General features: G+C 43.5%; 1 protein-coding gene across 1 annotated transcript in view; it reads left to right on the top strand.

The window, feature by feature from the left end:
• Nucleotides 1–5,121: 5,121 nt before the first annotated feature.
• The window catches only part of TRPM8 (transient receptor potential cation channel subfamily M member 8), a 100,994-nt gene continuing 82,941 nt past the window's right edge, over nucleotides 5,122–23,174 (top strand). Inside the window, exons 1-2 of the mRNA XM_008172588.4 lie at nucleotides 5,122–5,200; nucleotides 20,167–20,291. Coding sequence (XP_008170810.3) covers nucleotides 20,193–20,291 — 99 coding nt within the window. The 5' untranslated portion in view covers nucleotides 5,122–5,200; nucleotides 20,167–20,192. The remainder of the gene's footprint in view (nucleotides 5,201–20,166; nucleotides 20,292–23,174) is intronic.

The following is a 23,174-nucleotide window of genomic DNA, read 5'->3' as shown; positions in this document are numbered from 1 at the left end:
TGTCATAAACATATCAACAAAATGCCTTTTTGGTAGAGAAATTTGTTTGTTTGTTATCTTAGCCCCTCAAAATATTAATGAATTTCCCTGTGCAAGTAATATTCTCATTGTAGGGATGGGAATTGAGGCACAGAAACTGTGACTCGCCCAAAATCAGAGAGATTGTGGCAGAGCTGGGAATTTAATCCGATCCAATGCCTTAACCACAATACCATTCTTTTCTAGTGGTATGAGTTGTCCAGCCGTGAATGTTGTAAAACCAGTCCTTGTTGTAGGAGATGTTTATAGGGAAGCTCATTTTCTATGGAGAGAACTTACCATGTTTCTCTTAGCCATCTGTCCAATGCAGAGCATTGCTACTGAACAGAGAGAAGTCAACTGTAGTCCATGAATCTAATCATTTCACCAGTTTCTTTTCTTTACAGTTAATTAGTTTCAGCACCTAACCTTTATTGGGAAGCTCAACTAGCTCATAGAACATCAAACCATGCTGGCTTTCCATTAGAAGACACCATTTTAATTTTGTACGCTTTCCACAAAGATACATCAAGAACTCAGCTGACCACAATCTCCAACGTAAGGTAATAACAGCCTCTCTGAGGAAACTTATCTGCTATTAGTCCCCTGGGGTATGGTTTTGGCACAGCAGCCTTTAGAAGGTCATAGTAAAACAGTGACCAGAAAGGCTCTGAATAAGACTTTGGGACAGTTCCTTTTGGGTAAAGGCAGTGGTGGCTCATGACTCTTTTGACAAGTGAGGCATAAATCACTCACTAGTTATTTCTCCCCTTGCCGCATGTATAATGTAAGAGCTCTTAAAATATTCCTTATTTATAGCAAGGAAGCAGCGGGTGGGCCTGGGAGCTAGAGCTGCTGCCACTATCCGGGCCAGTGTGGGAGGTGGAGCACAAGGTGGGCCTGAGGGTTGGTGGCAGCTTCTCGTTTGCACACACCCAGTCTGCCCTGTGTGGGAGGGGACTGGAGAGGCGCAGGTGCAGGCCCCATCTCTGACACCTGCCACCTCCTGTAGCCTGGGCTTAACTGCTACAATACTGTTGTGGCCTCACCAAGCAGTGATCACCACAGCAAGGCTCCCGTAAAGTGGCGTGGTAAATTACCCTGGTAACAAGGCAGCCTCTTGAGGCGCTATTAGCTATACCAAGATTTGATCCTTTCACAGCACTATGTTGCACAATTTGAGAGTGTGAATTGGGACATTCAAATCAAATCATAATTTGTCCGTACATCTGTATGTATTTATCAATTAAGTAAAAAAGAGTATGCAAAATTTATTTTGTAGCTTTTTGGAATTCTTGGTTAAGGCTCTTGACTTGCATCTGAAGAAGTGAGGTTCTTACCCACGAAAGCTTATGCTCCCAATACTTCTGTTAGTCTTAAAGGTGCCACAGGACCCTCTGTTGGTTAAGGCTGTTACCTCATTTTCCTGGGCTGATGATATTGCAATGTGCTCTGCATTAAACTCCAGCCTACATTTATTTTCAACCACTGAAGTTGGTGCAGAATGCAATAGCAATTGTCTTGCTGGATGTAATGGCTGTACTCCAGGACCTGCCGTGGTCTCTCATTGGTCTCCAAAGGCATTAAAATGGTTGTTTTTGTCCTGCGTACATATATGGATGGCTGCCTCTCTGCTTTTGCCATATACTCCTGCAATTGTAGTCAATGGAAACACTTGAGCTGGGATCTCCCTGCCCCCTAACATACATGCACTCCCAGGGTATCTCTACCCTGGAGCTGGAGGTGTCATTGCCGGCTTGGATAGACCCACAGGTGCTAGCTTTGATCGAGCCAGTGCGCTAAAAATAGCAGTATCATCACAGCAAAATGGGCAGCGGCACAGGTTAGCCGTCAGATAGAATCTCTTCTGAAGCCCCAACATATGTACTCAGGATGCCTAGCCCATCCTGCTGCCCATGCAGCCACGGTTATGCTGCTATTCTTAGCATGCTAGTTTGGTCACAGCTAGCATGTATGTGTCTGTCTGAGTTGAAAATCATGTTTCCAGCTCCAGTGTAGGCAGAGACAAGGCTGCGGAAGGACCAGTTGTCTCTCTGACCTTCTCTCTTCTACCTTTTTTGTCCAGAATAATCCTAATTTGTTGACCTTCAGGGTGCATTGCATAACTAGATATCTGGTAGGGTTTCTGGGGTGGTCTGTGGGGTAGTTAGGTGCATTGGATGGGGTACATTTTTCTTAGTGGACAGTTTCAAGTTAGGCCAGCAAGTTCAGAAGAACAATGTGGATTATATATTCCTATGTGAAGATTACACTGTCAGGGTGTCTAGAGCATGTTGTATAGGTGTTAATATCTATGAAAATAAAATGACTGTTGCAGTAACCAGTTCCTATGTAATGACTTGGACCAATATAAGTCTGATGTAGGATTGATTTTGGGTTAGTTTATGGTTAACTCAACTTGGGCCTTTGAACATGATTCTGATCTGTTATACCACAGGGTAAATCAGGAACAAGGCCACTGAGCTCAGTGCAGTTATTTAAGTGTAAGCTGGTAAGAGGTCAGAATTGGTCCTTTATTCATATTTGTGGTCTTGAGGTCAGAATTTATTGGGATTTGGAATATTCATCTCTTTCCAAAGCCAGTGCTTGTGTAGCTCTACGGAGCCCTTTCTCCACACTTGGGCCAAACTGACCACCAGTGAATATTTTCATTGGCTTAAACAGAAAACGGGTTGATCTCTTTCTAAGGTGTATTCCTTGGCTATAATCTCTTTTGGATTTAGTCTGAAGATCAACTGAGATTTAGGTCAGCAGTGTAATGATTTTGTTATGCATAATCACTTGTTTAAGCAAAAGGTACTAAAATCAAGATAAGTAGCATTGTGCTTACCATGTCCGAGCTGAAATTCCATCTGCTGTGTACATCTCTGCAGGAGCTGATGAAGTGAAAGTTTTTGGATTCTGGCAAAATTCCCTGGAATGGAGTTGACTGATCAGTAACCAAAACTGATTGTTGAATGTTCTTTGTAATTTGAGGTTGATCAGCTCTTCTTTTGAGGCATAGTGAGTGGTTTAATATGGGCAAGGCTCTCTTGATACTTTAATGAATGCCAACGGGAACGAATCTCTACAGGCCCAATTCTGCTATCCTTACTTTGCAAGTAGTCCCATTGATATTAACAAGTTTCTATTACGTTGTTACTCTTATGTAAGAAGCTGCCTTGAAATGTCCAACCAAATTTTGTTTAATTTTTGGCAAAAGGAAGGAAATGTTGGCAAAACTTGTTTAAAAATGTCCCCTTCATAGAACGGTGCTCATGGTTTTTTCAACTAGCTGTGTACCTGTGAAATGACTGAAACATTAACCAGACATTCCAGTTGGTTTAGAACATTCTCAGATGTGTTTCTTGTTGAACCTATGCACTACTTAGAGCACAATTGCTTAGTGCAGTATATAATTTTTGCTTAGCATTGTTGATGGGTGTGATGCCAGATACAGCAGCATTGCTAGAAATATTTGCTTGATCGCCATTAGGCATGATGTTAAAGAATGATACTTAAGCATTTGGCTGGTTGTTGATGTATGCATGGCAATTACAATACATAGACCTGCCTGAGAGCATCCTTTAATGATTGTAAATGCTCTATTGTTTGCTGCACAGCAACTGGAGAGTAGAGCTCGGGGGAATCTATGCTAGGAGCAGTCAGTGACTGCCTTTCCTGTAGGACACCAAGAGATATTCCAGTTGGTCTCAGCAGGCCACTCACCATCTGCTACTCCATTGTGGCTCCACATGGCCTAAACTTTGTTTTGATCATTAGTTTGTTTCCCACTGCTACACTATTTTAAACAATACGATGTTTCCCACTGCTACAATATTTTAAACAATATTTGAAACAAAACTATTTTAAACAATACCTGAGAGGTACTGCAAAGTGCTTCTCTGAATTGAGCCATATATATATATATATATGGTGCAATCATAGAAGATTAGGGTTGGAAGAAACCTCAGGGGGTTATGTAGTCCAACTCCCTGCTCAAAGCAGGACCAACACCAACTATGCAACCGTCTATTCAACCATGCTCTGTAGCCACAACTTGGAAATATGGATCTTGTCACCATTGCTGGGAACACTGAGAACTTCAGAAGTGAGCTAGGGCCAGAGGTAGAAATGAACTGGAATTGAAATGGGGGTGAGGAGGGAAAATAGTAATGACTTATCTCATAGGTCTGTTGTGAAGATCACTCCAGTAATGTGTGTAAGGCACTTTGTGCTTGAAAAGTGCTTAGATAAGTGCTAAGTACTTTCCCACACTTCTTCACCTGTAATCTTTTGTCATTGTTATACTTTCCTGTGGTTTTTTCCCTCAGTGCAGCAGAGAAATGCAGTGTCTGAGCTGGAGACAAGATGAAACACATATATTGTCCCCAGTGGTTATGAAGGGATTGTTTTTCTTCTTCATTGTTACCACACAAGTGGCCAGAAGTCACACAAGTTATTACCTCTTAAAATAAGTTACAACAATTTGGATAAAAAGGGAAGAAATGAGCCGTTATTGCCTACAGTTATAAAAGGGGACACAGGAGACAGGTCATAGATGGCAAATTAGATGGAAAGTGAATTTTTTATGAACTAAAGTGGCTGTTTTCTTCCCTGGTTATGAGCTGAAGTGCTAGCAGACTGGAGCCAGAGCATAAGTGACATAGAAATTTTCACAGTTTGATTTCTATTACAAATAACGTTCCTACAAAAGGATAAAATTGCTTCTGGAAGAGTCTTTTATATTTGATTTATTTAAATCAGTGTAATAAGCCTTGTATTACAGAGCATCTTGGACATTGAGTGTTAGTAATCTGTGTAATAAAAACAGAAATATATTTTTATATATTGTGATGGGGCAAGGCCAGATGGCTATAGAAAAGTAGTGGGAGACAGATATATTAGCCCCAGGTTTAACAAATCCCTGGTACCAGGGTAAGTAAATGGCAGCTGCTCCAGGTCAATTAAGACACCTGGGGCCAATTAAGAGCTTTCCAGAAGGCAGGGAGGATGCTAGGTTGATTGGGACACCTGAAGCCAATCAGGGGCTGGCTGAACTAGTTAAAAGCCTCCCAGTTAGTCAGGTGGGCATGCATATCAGGAGCTGTGGGAGGAAGTTGTGCTGTTGGAGAGACTGAGCAGTACACACCATATTAGGCACAAGGAAGGAGGCCCTGAGGTAAGGGTGAAGTGGAGCTTGAGGAAGTGGGGGCTGCTGTGGGGAAGTAGCCCAGGGAATTGAATGTGTCCTGTTCCTAAAAGGTCAGCTACCATAGCTGATACTATTAGGGTCCCTGGGCTGGAGTAGAGGGTGGGCCTGGGCTCTCCCCCTTTGTCCCCTGATTAATCACTGAGACTGGGAGACAACAGAGACTGTGCAAGGGAGGGTAGCTTCTCCTCACCTCCCTCGCTGGCTTATGATGAAAATGGCTCAGTAGACTGTGACCCTTGTCTCTAGAGAGAGAAGGGTTAAGTGTAGGGTCACAGTGAACCTCTGAGGCTAGCGAAATCCATCAGGAAATGCAGGACCCATGCAGACAAGGACAGAGCTTTGTCACAATATGTATACATGTAATGTGTCAGGATTATCATGGTAGTGCATGGGGCCAACGGAGAATGGGTCACCATTGTGATAGGCACTATACAACAAGAATACGTGATATTTCCTGCCTGAAAAATTGACAAGCCAAAGACTAGGGTGAAGGGGTATAACTTTCAGAGTGAACAATGCGATGGCAGCAAATGTCAAGTGAGTTCTGTGACCTGTACTTTTGATTTGATCTGTGCTGAGTTGAGACACTGCATCGACCTAACTACATTGACCTAAGTGCCGGCGCACCTCAAAGAGATGGAGTTATTAGGTTGGTGTAGTGGGGGACTTGCATCAGCAGGAACAACACAGTAGTGTAGACACTTACAGAGTTAGGTCAACATAACGTTAAACTAACTCTGTAGTGTAGACCTGTCCTAAGACCCAAAGGACTCTCAGGAGAGAAGAGGAAACTTCCATGAGTGCAGTTGTTTGGTGTGTTTGTTTTCCCTCCCCTTAGATCTGTATGTCTCTTTGTCTAGAAGTAAAGTGTATGTGGTTTAGAGGTAGTTTTGCAGAGACTCTGTTACTTGATTTAACGGCGACAAAGTCCCTGATGTGTGAAACAGTAACTCGGGGTACCCACAAAGGTGGAGCTCTGGAGATGGCATGCAAGAGTGACTGGGAAATCTTGGGAGTGTGTGTCTTCATCAGTCTTGAGGCCTATGGCAGCTGGGCCCCACCTCACAAGAAGGAGGTGCCAGCACTGGAGTCTATACCCCAGGAGTGTGCCTGAAAGGCCAGAGAAAGAGACAGTATATGAACGCTGCTCAGAGACCGTAAGCTTAAAAGCCTATGGGATCCAAAGGTTTGCTTCGCGTACAGCCTGGTGAGTGTGGATAAGGGGAAACTCAGTCAGGGCTGTTACAACTGGTATTGTACGAATGACCTCATACGTTATGTGGTATTTGTAGTGTGAGTTGAAAGACCGTTATGAGAGGAGACACTCGACTCAGCAGAGAACCAGAGACTGGCCTCCTACCCAGAAGTCCCTCAATGACCAATATCAAGTCCTCTCTTTAACATATTCTGGTTCTTTCTAATATTCAGAGGATCAAGAACTCTATAAGCCTAACTTATCTCCGTTGGATTGCTACTTCTTGTTGTTCATGGCTTCTTATAATCTCAGTGTTTGTTTTTTTTTTTTAAAGGAGGTTTCAAATTTCCATTTTGTTGTTGTTGAATGAATATTCATGCTAAAATTCATGCAGCTTTAGGGGATTCATATGGATATGCACAATCTGACAACTGTAGAAATACTGAAAAATAACTATCATTCTGAAGTAGAAACCTCTATCAGTGGGAAATACTTGTAAAGCCGAATCGTACTATGTTGCTAACTTTAAAAAAACATGCTAAGTCATCCCTTGCTGCATATTATTCCTTGCATGTTAGTATATGTTTTGACTAACATTTTAGCCATCTCTAAATGACAGTACTTCATATAATATACATGGGTCTTAGTTAAATACTCATGAAACATAATAGGAGGAGCTGTTAGTGACCCCTATAATTAGATGGCCTAACATGTTCCATTATTATAGTGGTGGGCCAGCTCTGCTAAAATTAAGGTGAACCCCTTCCTGTTTAAAGGAAGACTCCTTCAAGAGCTCTAACATCTGGACGTTTACTTAGATTGACTGGACATTTGCTGTGTCTTAGGCAGGGCCGGCTCCAGGCACCAGCCGAGCAAGCTGGTGCTTGGGGCGGCAGATTGTATGAGGTGGCGTTCCGCCCAATCCTAGGGCGGCACGGCCACTTGTTTGTTTGTTTGTTTCTTTGTTCTTTGTTCCGCTCCGGCTGCCCTGTAGGGGGCAGTGGCATGGAGGACAGGAGCGCCCTGCAGCAAGCCCGGCAGGGCAGTCCGCGTCCTTCCCTCCCAGCCGACCGGGCGGCGCGGAGCCCTCCCGGCAGGTGGCAGGGGGCACGGCGGGAGGGGCTGCGTGGCAGCGCCCCGCTGAAGCCCTGGCCGCCCCCCTTCTCTCTCTCCCCCTACTCTCTTCCCCTCCCCCCGCTAGCTGGGGCACATCTGAAGCGCAGGGAGTCCGCCTGCACCCTGGCTCCAACCGCGTAGGTTTTTTTTTTTTTTGCTTTGTCGTTCTGGCCGCCCCGCTTTTTTTTTTTTTTTTGGCTTGGGGCGGCCAAAAAGCCAGAGCCAGCCCTGGTCTTAGGGAGATGAGGGATAGTTAGTCATTCAAATTTGGGGTCATATGAGCAAGGAGTTCCTGAGATACAGCTCCCCAACACCTGTGTTTCATAAAGTCCTACATGCGTCTGATGAAGTGGGCTTTCACCCACGAAAGCTTATGCTCCAATACATCTGTTAGTCTTTAAGGTGCCACAGGACTCTTTGTTGCTTTATAAAGTCCACAGTTGACCAACTTATTTTTGTACACACCTGGGGCTGAAACCATCACGCTAATCACTCCCGAACTGGTCTCAATTGCTTGATATTTTCTTAGTGTTTGATAATCACTGCTCCTTAGGGGAAGCGATACTGAAAATGTTGTTAAAAGAAGGGTTCAGTTCTCTAGATTGGTGTGTGCTAAACACTGGCGTACCAAACGGATTGCAATGCACATGTGCAGAAAGACTAGCTGAGAGGGTTTCCAGGCAGCCAGTTTTCATGTGACCTGAGGAGCTCAAGGGGACATGCTGTGCCTGTTGGACCTGAACTAAACCCAAGCGCTCTAAATTTTAACCCTACCGTTGGCAAAAATCTGAGAAGGGATTGTAGGCATGTTGCTGAAACCCTCTGTCAAGGCCTTCTTTTATTTTGGGGGGAATGGAAACTGAGCGCACGAGATAATTCAGAGGGTGCTCAAACTATTTATGGAAAGATAATAAAGATAATAATGACACATGCAAATGCTTGCTGCATGGTGCTGGGGATGTGGGGGTTGGGAAGGCACGGGGAGATGGGGGGATTAGTAGGTGGAAGGGAGTGAGAGCATACAGAGAGGGCTGTGGGGCAGTGGTGAGGGGAAGATAATGGGGAGCATGCTTGGTGGGGAGGGGACACTGGGAGGGTGACATGGAGGTGGGTGACAGAGGCAATGGGGGATTAGGGAAAGGGGGCTACAGCTCCACATTTACCCCTCCTGTGTGTGTGCTGGGGGTTTGGGGGAAACCCTAAGACCCTCTCCCTGCTGAATTTGAATGTAAAACTCTGAAAACCAGGGAATATAAAATAAGAGGGAGGAGTGAGGGCTTGGAATGGACTGGGTGGGCCAGGGGCATGATGGGGGGACATGAGGAGAGTGGGCATAATGTGTGTGTGGAGTGGCTCTGTGTAGAGCTCGGGCTCCATACCCAAGGAAGTGTGTAGCCCTCTAGTAAGCTGCTGTCTAATATGGACACAGCAGCAGAGGGCACCAGACAAGGAGCAACTTTTTTATGCACTTCTGCAGTGCTAATGGTTGAATGGGACAGGAAGGGGAGGGTGAGTGGGAAATGCTGGCAGGGAGGTGGTGGTGGGGAGACAAACTCCCCTGGAGCTGGCGATAGCGCCTGGCAATTATCTTCATGCCCTCCCGCTGAATTCACTGTGGTGAGGGTTGCTGTGCTGAACGGTGGAGAGAGTAGTAGGAGCAGCTTGCCAGAGTTGTGGTGGTGATATGAGGACAGCTGGAGGGCCCCTGCTTCTCTGGGGAGGGGTTCTGAGCCCCTTTCCCTGCCCCCCCTCGTGCGTGATCCAAGGAAAGAGGTGCCTGTCTGCTTCAAGAGAGCCTGGATTCCTCGTTTCAGAGACGAGTTCTGTAAGTGGGGTCATAGTCGTGCATAGGGGTCCTCTTGCCACAAGGGTTGTCAACAGCAAAGTGGGGTGTGGGTGGTTTGTAGGTGTGTGAAGGTCGAGTGTGAGATGGCGCTGTGAAGCTGAGCAGGTGTGATGTATGTTTGCCTGAGTCTCAGGCAGGTGTAGGTAGCTCCTGCTCAGTACAGCTCACTGAAACACAAGGTTTGCGTTACCAAAGAGGAGGCATTTGACTTTGTTCTGCAGTGGTCATGTGGCCCATCCCCACAGTGTTCTGCAGCAGCTGCAAAAGAAGAGTGAGAGGAGTATACTGGGACATGGCTCAAAGAGGGCAAAGTTAAGGCCGTGTTGTCCCTCAACTCTTTAGTTCCTGTTTTTCAGATGTTTGGGTTTTACTGAACTCAGTGGTTCTGAAAGTGATTAGATACCACTGGGCTAACTTTGTTAAAGCTTTCTGAAGGATTATAGGATCTCTCTCTCTGAGGAGCTCTAATATCTCCATTGTTTGCAGCAGCTTCTGCTGTCGGGCAGGGGGAATCCCCTCAGGAAAGAGGGCGTTTGTTCTGTCAGGTGAAATTCCCCACAGATGCAGCAGAGTTGTAAACCATTCGATGGTGAACCTGGCCAGAAGCTCTGAATGTTCTGAGGCTGGGCTGGCATTGCTGTCCACGCTGCGCTCCCCGGGGAGCTGCCAGAGTAGATGTAAGAGGGGTGGGGAAGAATCGGGCCTTCCTCCTCAACTCCTGAACCAGAATGTCCATTGTGGGGACCGCATGGGATAGGAGCTTCTCCACCTACTGGGGGTGGTAGTGAGAGAGAGAGAGAGAGAGAGAGAAACACCACATAGTTCAGGAGCTCTCCTAACTCCTGAGGTGTGGGGGAGAGACACGACCCAGGCTCCACCTCTTCTGGGGGCACCACGTAGGGCAGGGGACACCACGTAGGGCAGGAGCCACCCCATTGCTTCCCCACAACCACACTCTGGATCCAGTTCTCAGTGCCAGCAGCCCATCCCCTGCTCTGGGAGAGCAGCCCTATTCTGCTGCCAGCTAATGTAGTTAGTCCTGTGGCTCATCTGACAGCAGCCTGTGCAATGTTGAAGGTTCAGATCCTGCTGATGCTGTTATCATCATGCGCCAGTGGAAGGTAAAAGTGCCAGACTAGTAAAATATACCTATCTCATAGAACTGGAAGGGACCCTGAAAGGTCATTGAGTCCAGCCCCCTGCCTTCACTAGCAGGACCAAGTACTGATTTTGCCTCAGATCCCTAAGTGGCCCCCTCAAGGATTGAACTCACAACCCTGGGTTTAGCAGGCCAATGCCCAAACCACTGAGCTAACCCTCCCCCAGTACCTTTCTCTGTACGTACACTATTGTGCCATAAGGATCATCAGGAACCTGACACTGAGAGGAAAGATGGTGCAGTGATTAGCGTGCTAGCCTGGGACTCTGAAGACCCACGTTCAATTCCCTGTGCTGATGCAGATTTCCTATGGGACACTGGGTATGTGTCTGCTGCAGTCAGGAGGTGTGATGGCAACACACATAGCTAGATTGAGGAGCAGGCACGCGAGTATGTTCCCAGGGCCCTAGGCAGTCTGCTGCTAGCTAGATCCAAGCTAGGAGGGGCACATCTACATGTGCTCCAATAATACTTCTGTGACGCTGGCAGGCCAGATGCCAGCTTTGGCCCAGGTTGGAGGCATTAGCTAAGAGCTGACAACCCTCGTAGCTGGAGACCAAACCAGGCCACCTGTATGTTAGTTTTGCTCAAAATAGGTACTAGTATTATAAGAATGTATTTAGTCTTTAGACCCTGTGAAATGCTAGTATGTTGCTGCCTGCATTAATCTCACGTATAATGTCTATGCCCATGTTATAAGGTAATAGTTAAGTGTTTGCTCTGAAACTGTACACCTCCACAGTCAGGAGAGAAACATTACCAAGTGTGAAATACTAGTTTACCATGTGATGCTCTGTACCTCGGGGAAACACCCCACACTCCCATGTTCATCTTTATAAAATGATTGTGTGGTATCCAGTGCAAAGTTTGTCATGTTGGGTGTCTTCAGAAGGCTCATAATGCACTGAGCATGGTTGTTATAGTGATGTTATAGTAATTGTTACAGTGATTTTATAGTGAGGTTATAGGTTATAATTTCATGTATATAGTTATGAGGCTGAAAATGTGTCCTCATGACTTAAAGCAAGCCCAGGCAAAAACTCTCCAAGAACAGAGAGGCAGTTCACACCTCATCAGGGCATGGGTGGGACAAACCCAGCCCAGCCTCACAGGAACAATGGACACTGGCCTAGGCAGCAACAAAAGAATCTGTTAGACCCTCGAGGGAGTCACCCCCCTTCCCTTGGTCAGTTTGGGACTGCGGAGAGGTAATGCTCACCTGACTCTGATGGGGGGGAAGGGAGGGCAAAGTCAAGAGGAAAGAAAGGACATGGTAAAAGAGGGAGACATTTTTGCCAGGCTCTCTCTCTTCCACTTACGTCTACAGACTCCCCGACCAACAAATGACTGAAATGCAGATCAAAAGGGAGAGCCTGACTGAAAAGTAACCAGCCAGACTGTGGTGATAAGCATCTAAGTTTGTAAGGACATTGAAAGTGTTAAGATCCGCTTAGAATGTGTTTTGCTTTTATTTCATTTGACCAAATCTGACTTGTTGTGCTTTGACTTATAATCACTTAAAATCTATCTTTATAGTTAATAAATCTGTTTGTTTATTCCAGCTGAAGCAGTGTGTTTGGTTTGAAGCATGTCAGAGAGTCACCTTGGGATAACAAGCCTGATGCATATCAATTTCTTTGTTAAACTGATGAACTCATATAAGCTTGCAGTGTCCAGCGGGCATAACTGGACACTGCAAGACGGAGGTTCCTGGGGTTGTCTGGGACCGGAGATATTGGCTAGTGTCATTCGCCTGCAAGTAGCTAGGAGCAGCTTACATGCCAGAGGCTGTGCGTGAACAGCCCAGGAGTGGGGGTTCTCACAGCAGAGCAGGGTAAGGCTGGCTCCTGGAGTCAAGGATTGGAGAGGGCTAGCAGCTCACCGGTCTGGATAACACCAGGGGAACGTTACCCCCACGCTCCATGAAGAGGAGATATGCATGTGAATTCATCCCATCATCTTGAACTCTGGGGGGAAGGGAACAAAAATCCCTGACAAGGAGGCACCGCATCTTTTGGCTGTTTGAACTCTGAAGGGCTGGAGACACTAAGCTCAAGACCGAGATCCCCAGGGGCTGCCCAGAAAGATACTTTGAATTGACAGATCACTACAGCTCTGTCACTCTTAGGATTTAGATGGTAACTCATATCTGTGTGGGTTTGCTTTCTTTAGCCTGTAAATAATTATCTTATTCCTTTTTCCTAGTTTATAAACCTTTAGATAGTTTGTTCCAGGATTGGCTACAGGCATCATCTTTGATGTAAGATCTAGGGTAAGTGACTGTTCTCTTGGGACTGGAAGCAACCTGAATGCGGTGTGATTTTTGGTGTAAGTGACCATTTATCACCAAGTCCAGTTTGTCCGGGTGACAAGGGAGACTGGAGATTCTAAGGGGACTGTCTGTGACTCCACGGTAAAAGTGTTATAGTGATCCAGGAACTCACATTCATTACTGGCTTGGTGAAATCTAATTATAGAACACACCGCCAGTTTGGGGTGTCTGGCCTGTTTTTGACTGTCTGCCCTGAGGTCAGTACTCATGGTTTTGAGCCCTGTTGCCACGTAGACACACCTTAGTGTGTCTGTGCCTCACATCCCCACCTGTAAAATGGGGATAACTAATGCTTCATTACCTCACCAGGTGGCGGTTATGTTATATATAGTTCGCATTGTGAAGTGCTCAGATAATAATGTAGCAAGGACCAGAGATCACAAGGAAACTACACTCCATGGTCTTTGGCGTTAACAGGGGCTGGCAGCACTGGTGTTGCAGATCACCTGAAAGTAAAATTGTGTTAAATCAATCACTTGTCTTGTACCGGACACACTGCAAACAACATTGCCTCAGCTATGTACTTTTATTGTTCCCAGTGTTAAAGTGGCATATGTACTTCTGTAGAACAGTGCTACAACAAATAACTGTGCTTCCTACAATGTTTACATCCAGTTCAGTGCTGGATAATTTCCCGGGATACAAGGCTGAGAAGATCAGAACTACAGCTGTGCATAAACCTGTTTGTCTGTAGCTATTTTCAGGGATTCCACATAATGCGATCCCTATAAATACAGTTTCTTCAAGTGAGGTGGTTAGTTGAGCCGTCAAAAATCAGTGCAGTTTCATTCATTTCAGTGGAATATTCTGAGATCTTTTGAAACAGAAGAGTCTTGCAGTTTAAAAAAAAAAAAAAGGCCGTGAAATGTGGAATAAATTCTCTTTTGAGATCTCAATCCTTGGCAATAAAATTTCAGTAGCATTCTCATCAGGGTTCTTATCAGATTTATCTTAAAAATAAAATCTTTGTGTTATCAACATAAAGATATTAGTTAACACAGACTGTTGGTTTTCATAATGAGCATTTTCTCTTGCATTTGTGGCTTTCTAATAGTGCTGGTAATTGTAGAAATTAAATTGCGTACTACCAATGTACGGTAGAAATTGATAGCCATACAGCGAAGTGGAAACCAGTGTTATTTCAACAAAGTTTATAAATATCCGGCTGCAATTATTCATTTCGTACTCGTTATCAATCACTGAATAATCTCGCTCTTGATTTCTGTGTCCTGACCTTTTCATCCACCCACCATCCCCCTTAAAAGGGAGAATGACACAAATGAAAAAAGGCGGGGCTTTGAATGCTGAAATATATCAAACCCTTCCTCTTGAAAAGTAATGTGTACAACAAGATTGCTGGGACAAACATTCAGGAGATTTTGGCTGAGCGCTCTACACTGGTATGTCATTAGGGGTTGATTTTCAACAATTGCCTTTTGAAGTCTGAAGAAGAGATGGCAGTGGCTTAGGAAATGTACTTAGTAACTAATGTACTTCGTAACATTTTTCTTTTCTGTTTGTAAGCTTTGCTTTTTAAGCTAAGTGGCAGGATTAGACTGATGCAAATTGGCATTAGAAGCATACATTGAACTGAGAGAAACATTTTTGTGCATTGAAGTTTTCCTTGTTTAAGTCGGGACCAAGTACAGCTCAGTTTAGAAAACAGTTTGAAAAACTGGCGTGAAGTATTAGAGACTTTATAAAAATACCATTTTAAATGTAATTACCATTTATTGTTACTTCATTTAGCTCCAGGTACAAAGATTTCTCTGGAATGTACTTATTGCTGGAACTGCTACGGAATTCACAGTAACATTCTTACGATTAAGATGATTATTCTGTTTAGTTGGTGGTATAAAACTTGCTGGTTAAGAAGGTTAAGCTGTAATGGAATAGCCCATGCTATAAAACGCTAGTGTTTTTCCATAAACATATTGCAATACACTCTATAAAAAAATGAAGGGAACATATTGCTTTAGCTAGTTGGACAGTTCTCAGAGACTGAAATTCTGTATTTCATACTATTCTATATAGTATAAATGTGCGCAATACCTTTATTTCTAACCAAAACATGATTATGCATATGGAGCACTTTATATAAACTATCCATAATTAGTTAGCTGCTACATTTTTCTCACAAGCTCTCTAACAGTGAAAGAAATCAGAACTCTTTGAAACCTAAATTAAACATGGGGCACAAGATTTGCATTGATTCTGTGTCATCTCAAACTTTTTTTAGTTTTGCCGTAGCACAGCGAATCTTTTAAATTATTTACAAAGACAGCGAGAGAATTGAAATCCTTTGGAGTGTTGAATGAATAATTTAAAGCTTTCATTTCCATTTAACTTCTTTTTTTAAATGCAGTTATGTCCATGGTCACTTCTCTGGGTGTTAGATTTATTGGCCGAGTTTTATATGTTGGATTGCTTAATAAATTTATCGCGTAAATACAGATGAAAATGCATTTCTCCCTGTGGAGTTTTTACCTTGAAATGTAGCTTTAAAGGAAGCTTTACCCTGAAGGGAAATTCTTGAAAGTTAAAAGCATTTGCTTTTCAGGGTTGTGAGTTGGAAGTTAGTGGGCCAAATACTGCTAGTTTTACTCCAATAAAAGTTCAGCCCTGGTGTAATTATATGCTGATCACATAGACTTTGGTAGTCAAGATTTTTGGCAAAACTTGCCCCAAATAGTTATTTTACCATGTCTTTTATATAGTTCCTATGTGCTATGAAATTGTATCAGATTAAAAAAATAGTTTGGCATATGGGTACCTTCCATCTAATTAATGATGGATAATACACCAGAAGAACCAGCCTGCAAAAGCAGGACCTAAAGAGTTGTGGTAGCCTACTTTTTCTTCTGCTTTTGTATTTTTGAGATTGAACTTTGATGTAGTCTAGGAGTCCAGTTTTGGTCCCCTGTTCTACCAGCATAAATGTAGAGTTGTTACTGCAATAGTTACTATGGATTTTAGACAAGTAACTGGGAGCAGATTTTGGCCATTGTAGTTCCTGTCTGTGGCTGGAAAGAGATTATCTCCCTGGGACAGAACACCCATAAATGTGAAGGATCTGGGTGAAATGTGAGTGACAAAGAAGTTTGTGTACATTATGTGCAAAAAAATACATTAAACCAGCATTCAGGTTGCATAGTCAACCACTCACAAGTTAGGAAATGTCAGCATTCGTCATCTGTGCAACCTTAATTTGGCCCCCACGTGCATATACACTACAATAGTCTAATTACATGATAGCATAATATTTTTTCCACAGGACCCCTCCTGCATTCAGTGCACAGGATGGATAGTGCTTACTGAATTGGTAGCTGTTCAATATTTCTTTTTATCCTCTTCTTTCAGTGTGTTGGCCTCATGCCTTATTGACTGTGCACCACCAAACCCTCCACTGAATCCAGAATTATTTAATTTCCTCCTTGGCTTTTCCATGGCACTCATCACTGTAATAATCGAGTGCTTAACAAAGCCCCTCTGCGATATAGAGGTATCACCATTTTATCGATACTGAGGCACAGAGAGATGAGACAGCATTGTCTAGATCATCTGCTATTTTGGGTGTCTGATTTGAGAAGCCTAGGACCTGGCTTTCAGAATACTTAGCATTTTATAGCACTTCATATTTCAGTCTACAGGTCCCATTAACTTCTGTTGCTGTTGTGAGTGCTCAGTAATGTGTGCAAATCTCACCTCTGGGTGTCAAGTTGGGCTACTTATAAAATAAGGATAAATAAATGGAGATATCTTCTCTCCTAGAGCTGGAAGGGACCTTGAAAAGTCATTGAGTCCAGCCCGCTGCCTTCACTAGCAGGACCAAGTACAGATTTTGCCCTAGATTCCTAAGTGGCCCCCTCAAGGATTGAACTCACAACCCTGGGTTTAGCAGGCCAATGCTCAAACCACCAAGCTATCCCTCCCCCCTTAGTCACACAGTTAGTGGCCATCTGTGAAAATGTTTGATTTAAGAAACTTGTTCAGCATCACACAGGAACTCTGGGGGATAGAATCCAGTTCTCCAGGGTAGCTTTCAGCTGCCTTTACAAAGAACCCTTCCTTTCTCTTCCTGCAATGCCCTGCCTCCTTCACAACACACTTTCTACTGTCTGCAGTAAATGAGAATGGAAGAATGTGTAGGCAACTTGGTCTCTGTTATGCATGAGGAGTTGGTGCATGACTACAATTTGGACCAGAGTGACTTCCATAAAGAATGGGCATGGGGGACGTTTGCTGCCTGTAATGTACACGTGTAAGGTCTGAATGTGGCAGGTTGTCAGATTTACGTGGTGTACCCTCGTTTTGTCATCTGACAGAATGCAGATTCCATGTGCTAGTGTTACTTAAAAGTAACTTGAAATGATTTTTTTTTAAATTAGATTTGTCCCCTTTTTTTAAAAATGTTTTTCTTCATATAGTTTCCCCTGCTTTTGTTTTTACCTTAGAAATAACCGGAATGTGAAGTCAGGTCTTTCTTGCTCCTGTAGGATGACTTTCTTAGGTCTCCAGATATGTGGTGTGAGCTCATAGAATATCAGGGTTGGAAGGGACCTCGGGAGGTCATCTAGTCCAACCCCCTGCTCAAAGCAGGACCAATTCCCAACTAAATCATCCCAGCCAGGGCTTTGTCAAGCCTGACCTTAAAAACCTCACAGCTTCTGTGACAGCCTGGGGTGAGGGACATTCTCTCAAGCATTCATTAGTTACGTAGGTGTTAACCAAAACAGGTTTAAACAGTCTGATTCAAAATCTCATCGCATCTTACTTGTTCAGCTTTCACTCTTGAGTCGTCATATTTCCTATACGTACACCTCTACCTTGATATAACGCTACCCGATATAACGCGGTAAAGCAGTGCTCCGGGGGGGGCAGGGCTGCGTACTCGGGTGGATCAAAGCAAGTTCAATATAACGCGGTTTCACCTATAACACGGTAAGATTTTTTGGCTCCCGAGGACAGCGTTATATTGAGGTAGAGGTGTATAAAAAGAAAAAGCGGAAAACACCCTCATTCTTGACATTTTAATCCAGCCTTCCTTATACATCATGAAGTGCCTAACCTGACTTTGTCTCCAGCCCTCCCCACTTCTGCAGGTCATCTTTAAAGTATTCCTACTCTGACACGCAGAAAGCGAGGCCTCTCAGTTTGCTACCACCAGTACGCCATAATCCAACTGGCAAAAACTCTGCATTACTCGAATGTTGCTGGAATACTTCTACTGTTGCTAAGGGAATGCTCACTAGAATCCCTTTCCAGCAGTTCTTGAAATGACAAAAGCCTCTGAGGGGCAAAATGACTTCAAGACTGAAGGAGTGTTATATTTGGGGACAGCTTTAAGACTCCATTAACTCAGTAACGTTGAATTGTAATGGAACACCTATGGAACACATGGGACAGGCAGCCACGTAATTATACAGAGTTTATTTCTTATAATCAGTGCTGCTACAGAGCATATGAAGTGTATTCGCAATGATGGGACACAACGGTGTCGTTATTTTTGATAATAGCTAGTGAGAAGGTTGATGGGAAATTTCTGGGAACTGAGATTAGTTGAAAGACATCTAATGGCAAGAGATGTAATTCTTTTGGGATGACAATAAGGAATGCATGTTACAGATGCAGGGCCAGATTCTGATCTTGGTTACACTGGTGAAGTTATGGAGTGAAAGTGTAGATTTCCACCAATGTGATTGGGATCAGAATCTGTCCCACAGTGAAGAATGATATTAAATATTTGAGAGGAACAGTTTTCTAGCCTAGGAACACACATTAAATATTTGCTAAACAGTCATTAGAGAAGTGTAATATAAATAATACCTGATGGTATGTCTCTTGAGCTAGCTTGTTTTATCGCCTTCTGGGGTTACTTGCATCATGTTCTGAAATGGTATTTCCAGGCATTCATTGCTGTTTTTTGTCTCCAAACTCATGAATAAATCACTTGCCAGTTTTCAATCACCAGAAGTCATGTGCCTTATCACACAGACATGAGTATTTATTATTTACAATATAGAGGTGCTAAGTGACACCATTGTGCTCTCCATGCACAGAGGAGTATATGGTCCCTGCCCCAAACATCTTACACTCTAAATAGTCCAAGGGTGGGAAAAGGAAGTAATATTGGTCCCATTTTATGGATAGGGACTGAGGAGCAGAAAGATTGAGGCACTTATGGTCACACTTGAAATTTGGGTCTGAACTGGGAATTGAACTTAGTTCCATCTTAACCACTAGTTCCCTTTTAGAAGGGAGAAATAGCTTGTTTCATTGCAAGGTGCTAGGTGCCTTGGAAATAGTTTGCTACTTGCAACTTAAATTTATATTAGTGTTTCTATTTTCTGAGCTTCTGAATGTGGTTCAAATATGCTCACTGCCATGGGGACCAAGTTCTTATTCCTGAAAGTGCCTTAGTGAAGTCATAGTTAGAACTCTGTTCTGGGTAGCCTGGAGTACATACCCATCCATCCATTTCAACTTTCTCAATCCAGCAGTGTGCCACTATGCCTTGATTCTAACTATTGCAGTTCTAAATCCTTCTGACTAGATCTGTGAATTATGCTTAGATGTGGCATACTAATGCAGTAATTTTTATAATGAAGATAGACTAGAATGAACCCATTAAATATCTTTTCACTATAGAGATCAGAGAAGATTGTAAAAAATCCAGGCGAGGAAGGGTGGTATTGTTAAATAGTGGGATTAGGATTGAAGAGATGTGGTTTCAGTTTCTGCCTCTGTGCACTTCCTCTGTGCTGTTGAGCAAATTCTTTGATCTCTCTGTACCTCAGAATACTTTCTGTAGGAATAATTCCTTTTGTCTGGTTAGACAGTAAACTCTTTGGTGCAGCAACTGTTTTTTTTCTGTTTGTACGTACAGTGCCTAGTGACACAACAAGGCTTCACTCTCTGTTGAGACCTCTAGGCACCACATTATGTGAATTACTACAAGACTGCCCAACATGCTGAAATTTCAGCATCTCTACATCTATACACTATGGAATATATTGCACACTTCCTCTGCCTAAAGATGTTAAGTCAGTCCTGGGAGGAAAACCTGGTTCTTTCAATACTCTGGCATGAGGAATTTAGGGTTTTTTAGATATTGTATTTCACATTCCAAAAACCAGCTAGAATACCAAAGGCACTAATACAGGATTTTAATGGAACCCAAAGCACTAGGTGTGATCAATTTTTTTTTTTTTGTCTACTGGGTGGGGGAAGAGGGGAGAAGGCTAACACTAATGTTGATCCCCAAAATCTTTCTCTCCCCCCACAGGCTGGTGGTGGCTGCTTTTTGTTTGCATGGGCACCATGAGAAACAGAAGAAATGGCACTTTGGAAGGTTCAAAAGTTCTTTACTCCAGTATATCTCGCAGCACCGATGTGTCGTACAATGACTGTGTAAGTAACGGGCACAATGCATTTCCATTGTACGTGCATGGGTGTAGTCTCCCTTGGAACTGTGCCACAGTGACAATTATGAATTAGTCTCATACACAAGGAGGAAGATGTATAATGGTCTTGCAGCACTTTTTCTTTAAAGAAAAATACTGTTCTATTCTATAGCCAATGGCCTCTAAAGTTACTGTAAAGCTACAGTAGGTAGGTCAGTGTCACAGAATGCTAGAACATTTTTTTGAAGGACTTTATCACAGTTCTGGACCTTCTGTGGGCAGCAATAGAATGCTGCCCTATTGTGTGGGTAGGTTTCCATTATGGACATAGTTAAATTAGAATGAATCATGATCTAATTTACCACTTGAAACTAGATGTCCAGAAATGAGAATTTAAAGCACTACCCTCCTCCTCCTCGCCGCACATGTTGGATTCCAGGGATTTTTCCTTCATGCCAATCAAGACTCATTGGCTCTGACCCTCTGTTGCCTTGCACTTTGTGGAGTTACCCGATCAGAGTAGCTGTATGTTACACCCACTTTTCGTGGGTGTAAAAAAACCTTGCAAGGCGATGGACTTTGGAGCCTGGATGCTGTGGGCGGCTGCAGATGGACTCCTAACAAGTGTGAGCTTGGGGGTATCCCATAAACTATTTTTCATACTGCCAAAATGATGAATTATTAATGTAAAATCTTATTAGCTTTGTGCTTTGGTGAATAGTATCATCTTTGAAAGGGCACTATACTTTGAAGTATAAGTAGCAGATCTGCCGGTATAGGAACCGAAAGGTATAGGTACCGGCAGAGACCAGGAGCATATAAAACGAAGAGAATGAATTTGTCTCATGAAATGGACAGGCATCTGAAACAGAACAGTGCGAATGAAATAACTTTTGAGATGGGCCCAAGCTATTTCAGTTGGCTCCAAGTCTGGATTCAGAACACCCCAAATTGAAACATCTTCAGATCCAAGGTTTTGGTTTTGTGGCACCTTAGAGACTAACAAATTTATTAGAGCATAAGCTTTCGTGGACTACAGCCCACTTCTTCGAAAGCTTATGCTCTAATAAATTTGTTAGTCTCTAAGGTGCCACAAGTCCTCCTGTTCTTCTTTTTGCGGATACAGACTAACACGGCTGCTACTCTGAAAGGTTTTGGTTTGGCTCATAGGCAGGGGGCAGCTGCAAAATGTGACATGGGGTCTGTGTTTGGATTCTGTCCCTCCTCCTTCTATCATAGTCTAGGGATGTTCAGGACTGCGTGGCTTTGGTTTGGGCCTACTTTTGAATAAACACTTGAAGTTTTATACAAAGTCGATTTTCATATATATGGATCTCTTGGTTTGAAACACGTCAGACTTGAGGTCTTTCCAAGTGCTTAGCAATGTACATTTTTATTTCCAGTAGAATTTGTATCCAGGCTTCTTTCCTGGTCTAGATTAAACTCCACCGTTAACAGCAGCTGCACAAAAAGACCCCAAACAGGCGGTGCCTTTGAGAACTCTCATATGGTTAAAGGAGAACTCCACTTTACTGAAAAGATTCAGATTGTCATAGAACTAGTCGCAAAGGGGAGTAAACTGCTGCAGGCCCTGTGTGTGGGGCCATGTGCAGCAAGGAAAGAAATTGTACTTCAGAGGGATGTGACTCCCCTCCTCTTGTTCCAGGTGGGGAGTAACTTTGCTAATGGTAGCAACCTACTACTTCCCTCATCCTGGCTGACGTGTGGGCGTGGGCTAGGTTCTGCCAAATCTCTGCCCACTTGCTCATGGGGTTAGTAGCAGATATGAGTGCCTGCGCCCAAGGCCAGGGGAGGCTGTGCAGGAGTGTACAGGACAGGGTGCAATTGGTCTCCCCTTCCACGTCTGGAGTCAGCACAGTCCACGCCACGTTCTAGCCCTAAACAAATAAGAGTAAATAAAAGACAAATAAAATCATTTTATGATCAGATAGGAAGCTCCCATTTTGTTAGTCCCTGGAGGCAAATTAGGTGCAAAAGAACTAACATCTCCATAGAAACAGCTGCATATCGGAGAGCTTCCAATCATCCTAAGGCAAGGTCTATTGTAGTGTTAAACACTTGGTGTGTTTAATTTAGCAGGGTTTAATTATTAAATTAGAATTGGAAATTACCTTAAAACAATCTGAATTCCACTGGGGTTTGACTCGAGAGACTTAATCTCCTACTGGGGCATGCTGGGTTCGATTAAAATAGCAAGTGGAGCTGGCATCTCTTTTGGTAGAGGCTAAGGGGGAAAAAAAAGGTTTGTTTGGAATGATTTAAACACCATTTAGCAGATATGGTTAACTGTGATCCCATAACATTTCTAAAGGTGTTAAACCAGGTCTACACTAGGTGCTTAGTGGCGTTCAAAATTGTGGTGGAAGTGGGGGCTGCTTTGTAACTTCTTGATATTGACCTAGTTATTGGGATGTTTGCTGTATGAACATGTTGGGTTAAACCAATAGAGCTCTTACTGAATGAATAGGAAGATGAAGCCATGTTTCTAAATGTGATCCTGTGTAACCCACACACCTTCTGGTTGTGGTGTTCTGTCCCATCTAGTGGCACCGAGACCACTTAGAGAGAGAAAATGAGTCTGCTCTACAGCCTTAGCTAAAAGCTAGTTGGCTTTTAGCTCATGCAGTAGAGGTTCATGCACTAAACTCCAGAGGTCCCCGGTTCGATCCTGCCCGCCGACGACTGGGGTCTGTTGATGTTACATCTGTCCCCAGCATGTGCTTAAGGGACAATGCAAGAGCTGTTTGCTTTGATGCTCATCATGTTGTTAAAAACACCTTTTTCCTGATCTAAACAAGGCCTACTAGGACATGCTGATAGTTATTCATTATTTTTTTTTTTTTGAAAGTTCCTGTTTTAATATTTCTGT

This window comes from Chrysemys picta, chromosome 11 (genome assembly GCF_011386835.1).
Source record: "Chrysemys picta bellii isolate R12L10 chromosome 11, ASM1138683v2, whole genome shotgun sequence".
Lineage (NCBI taxonomy): Eukaryota > Metazoa > Chordata > Testudines > Emydidae > Chrysemys > Chrysemys picta.
This window is presented reverse-complemented; position numbering and strand designations above follow the sequence as displayed.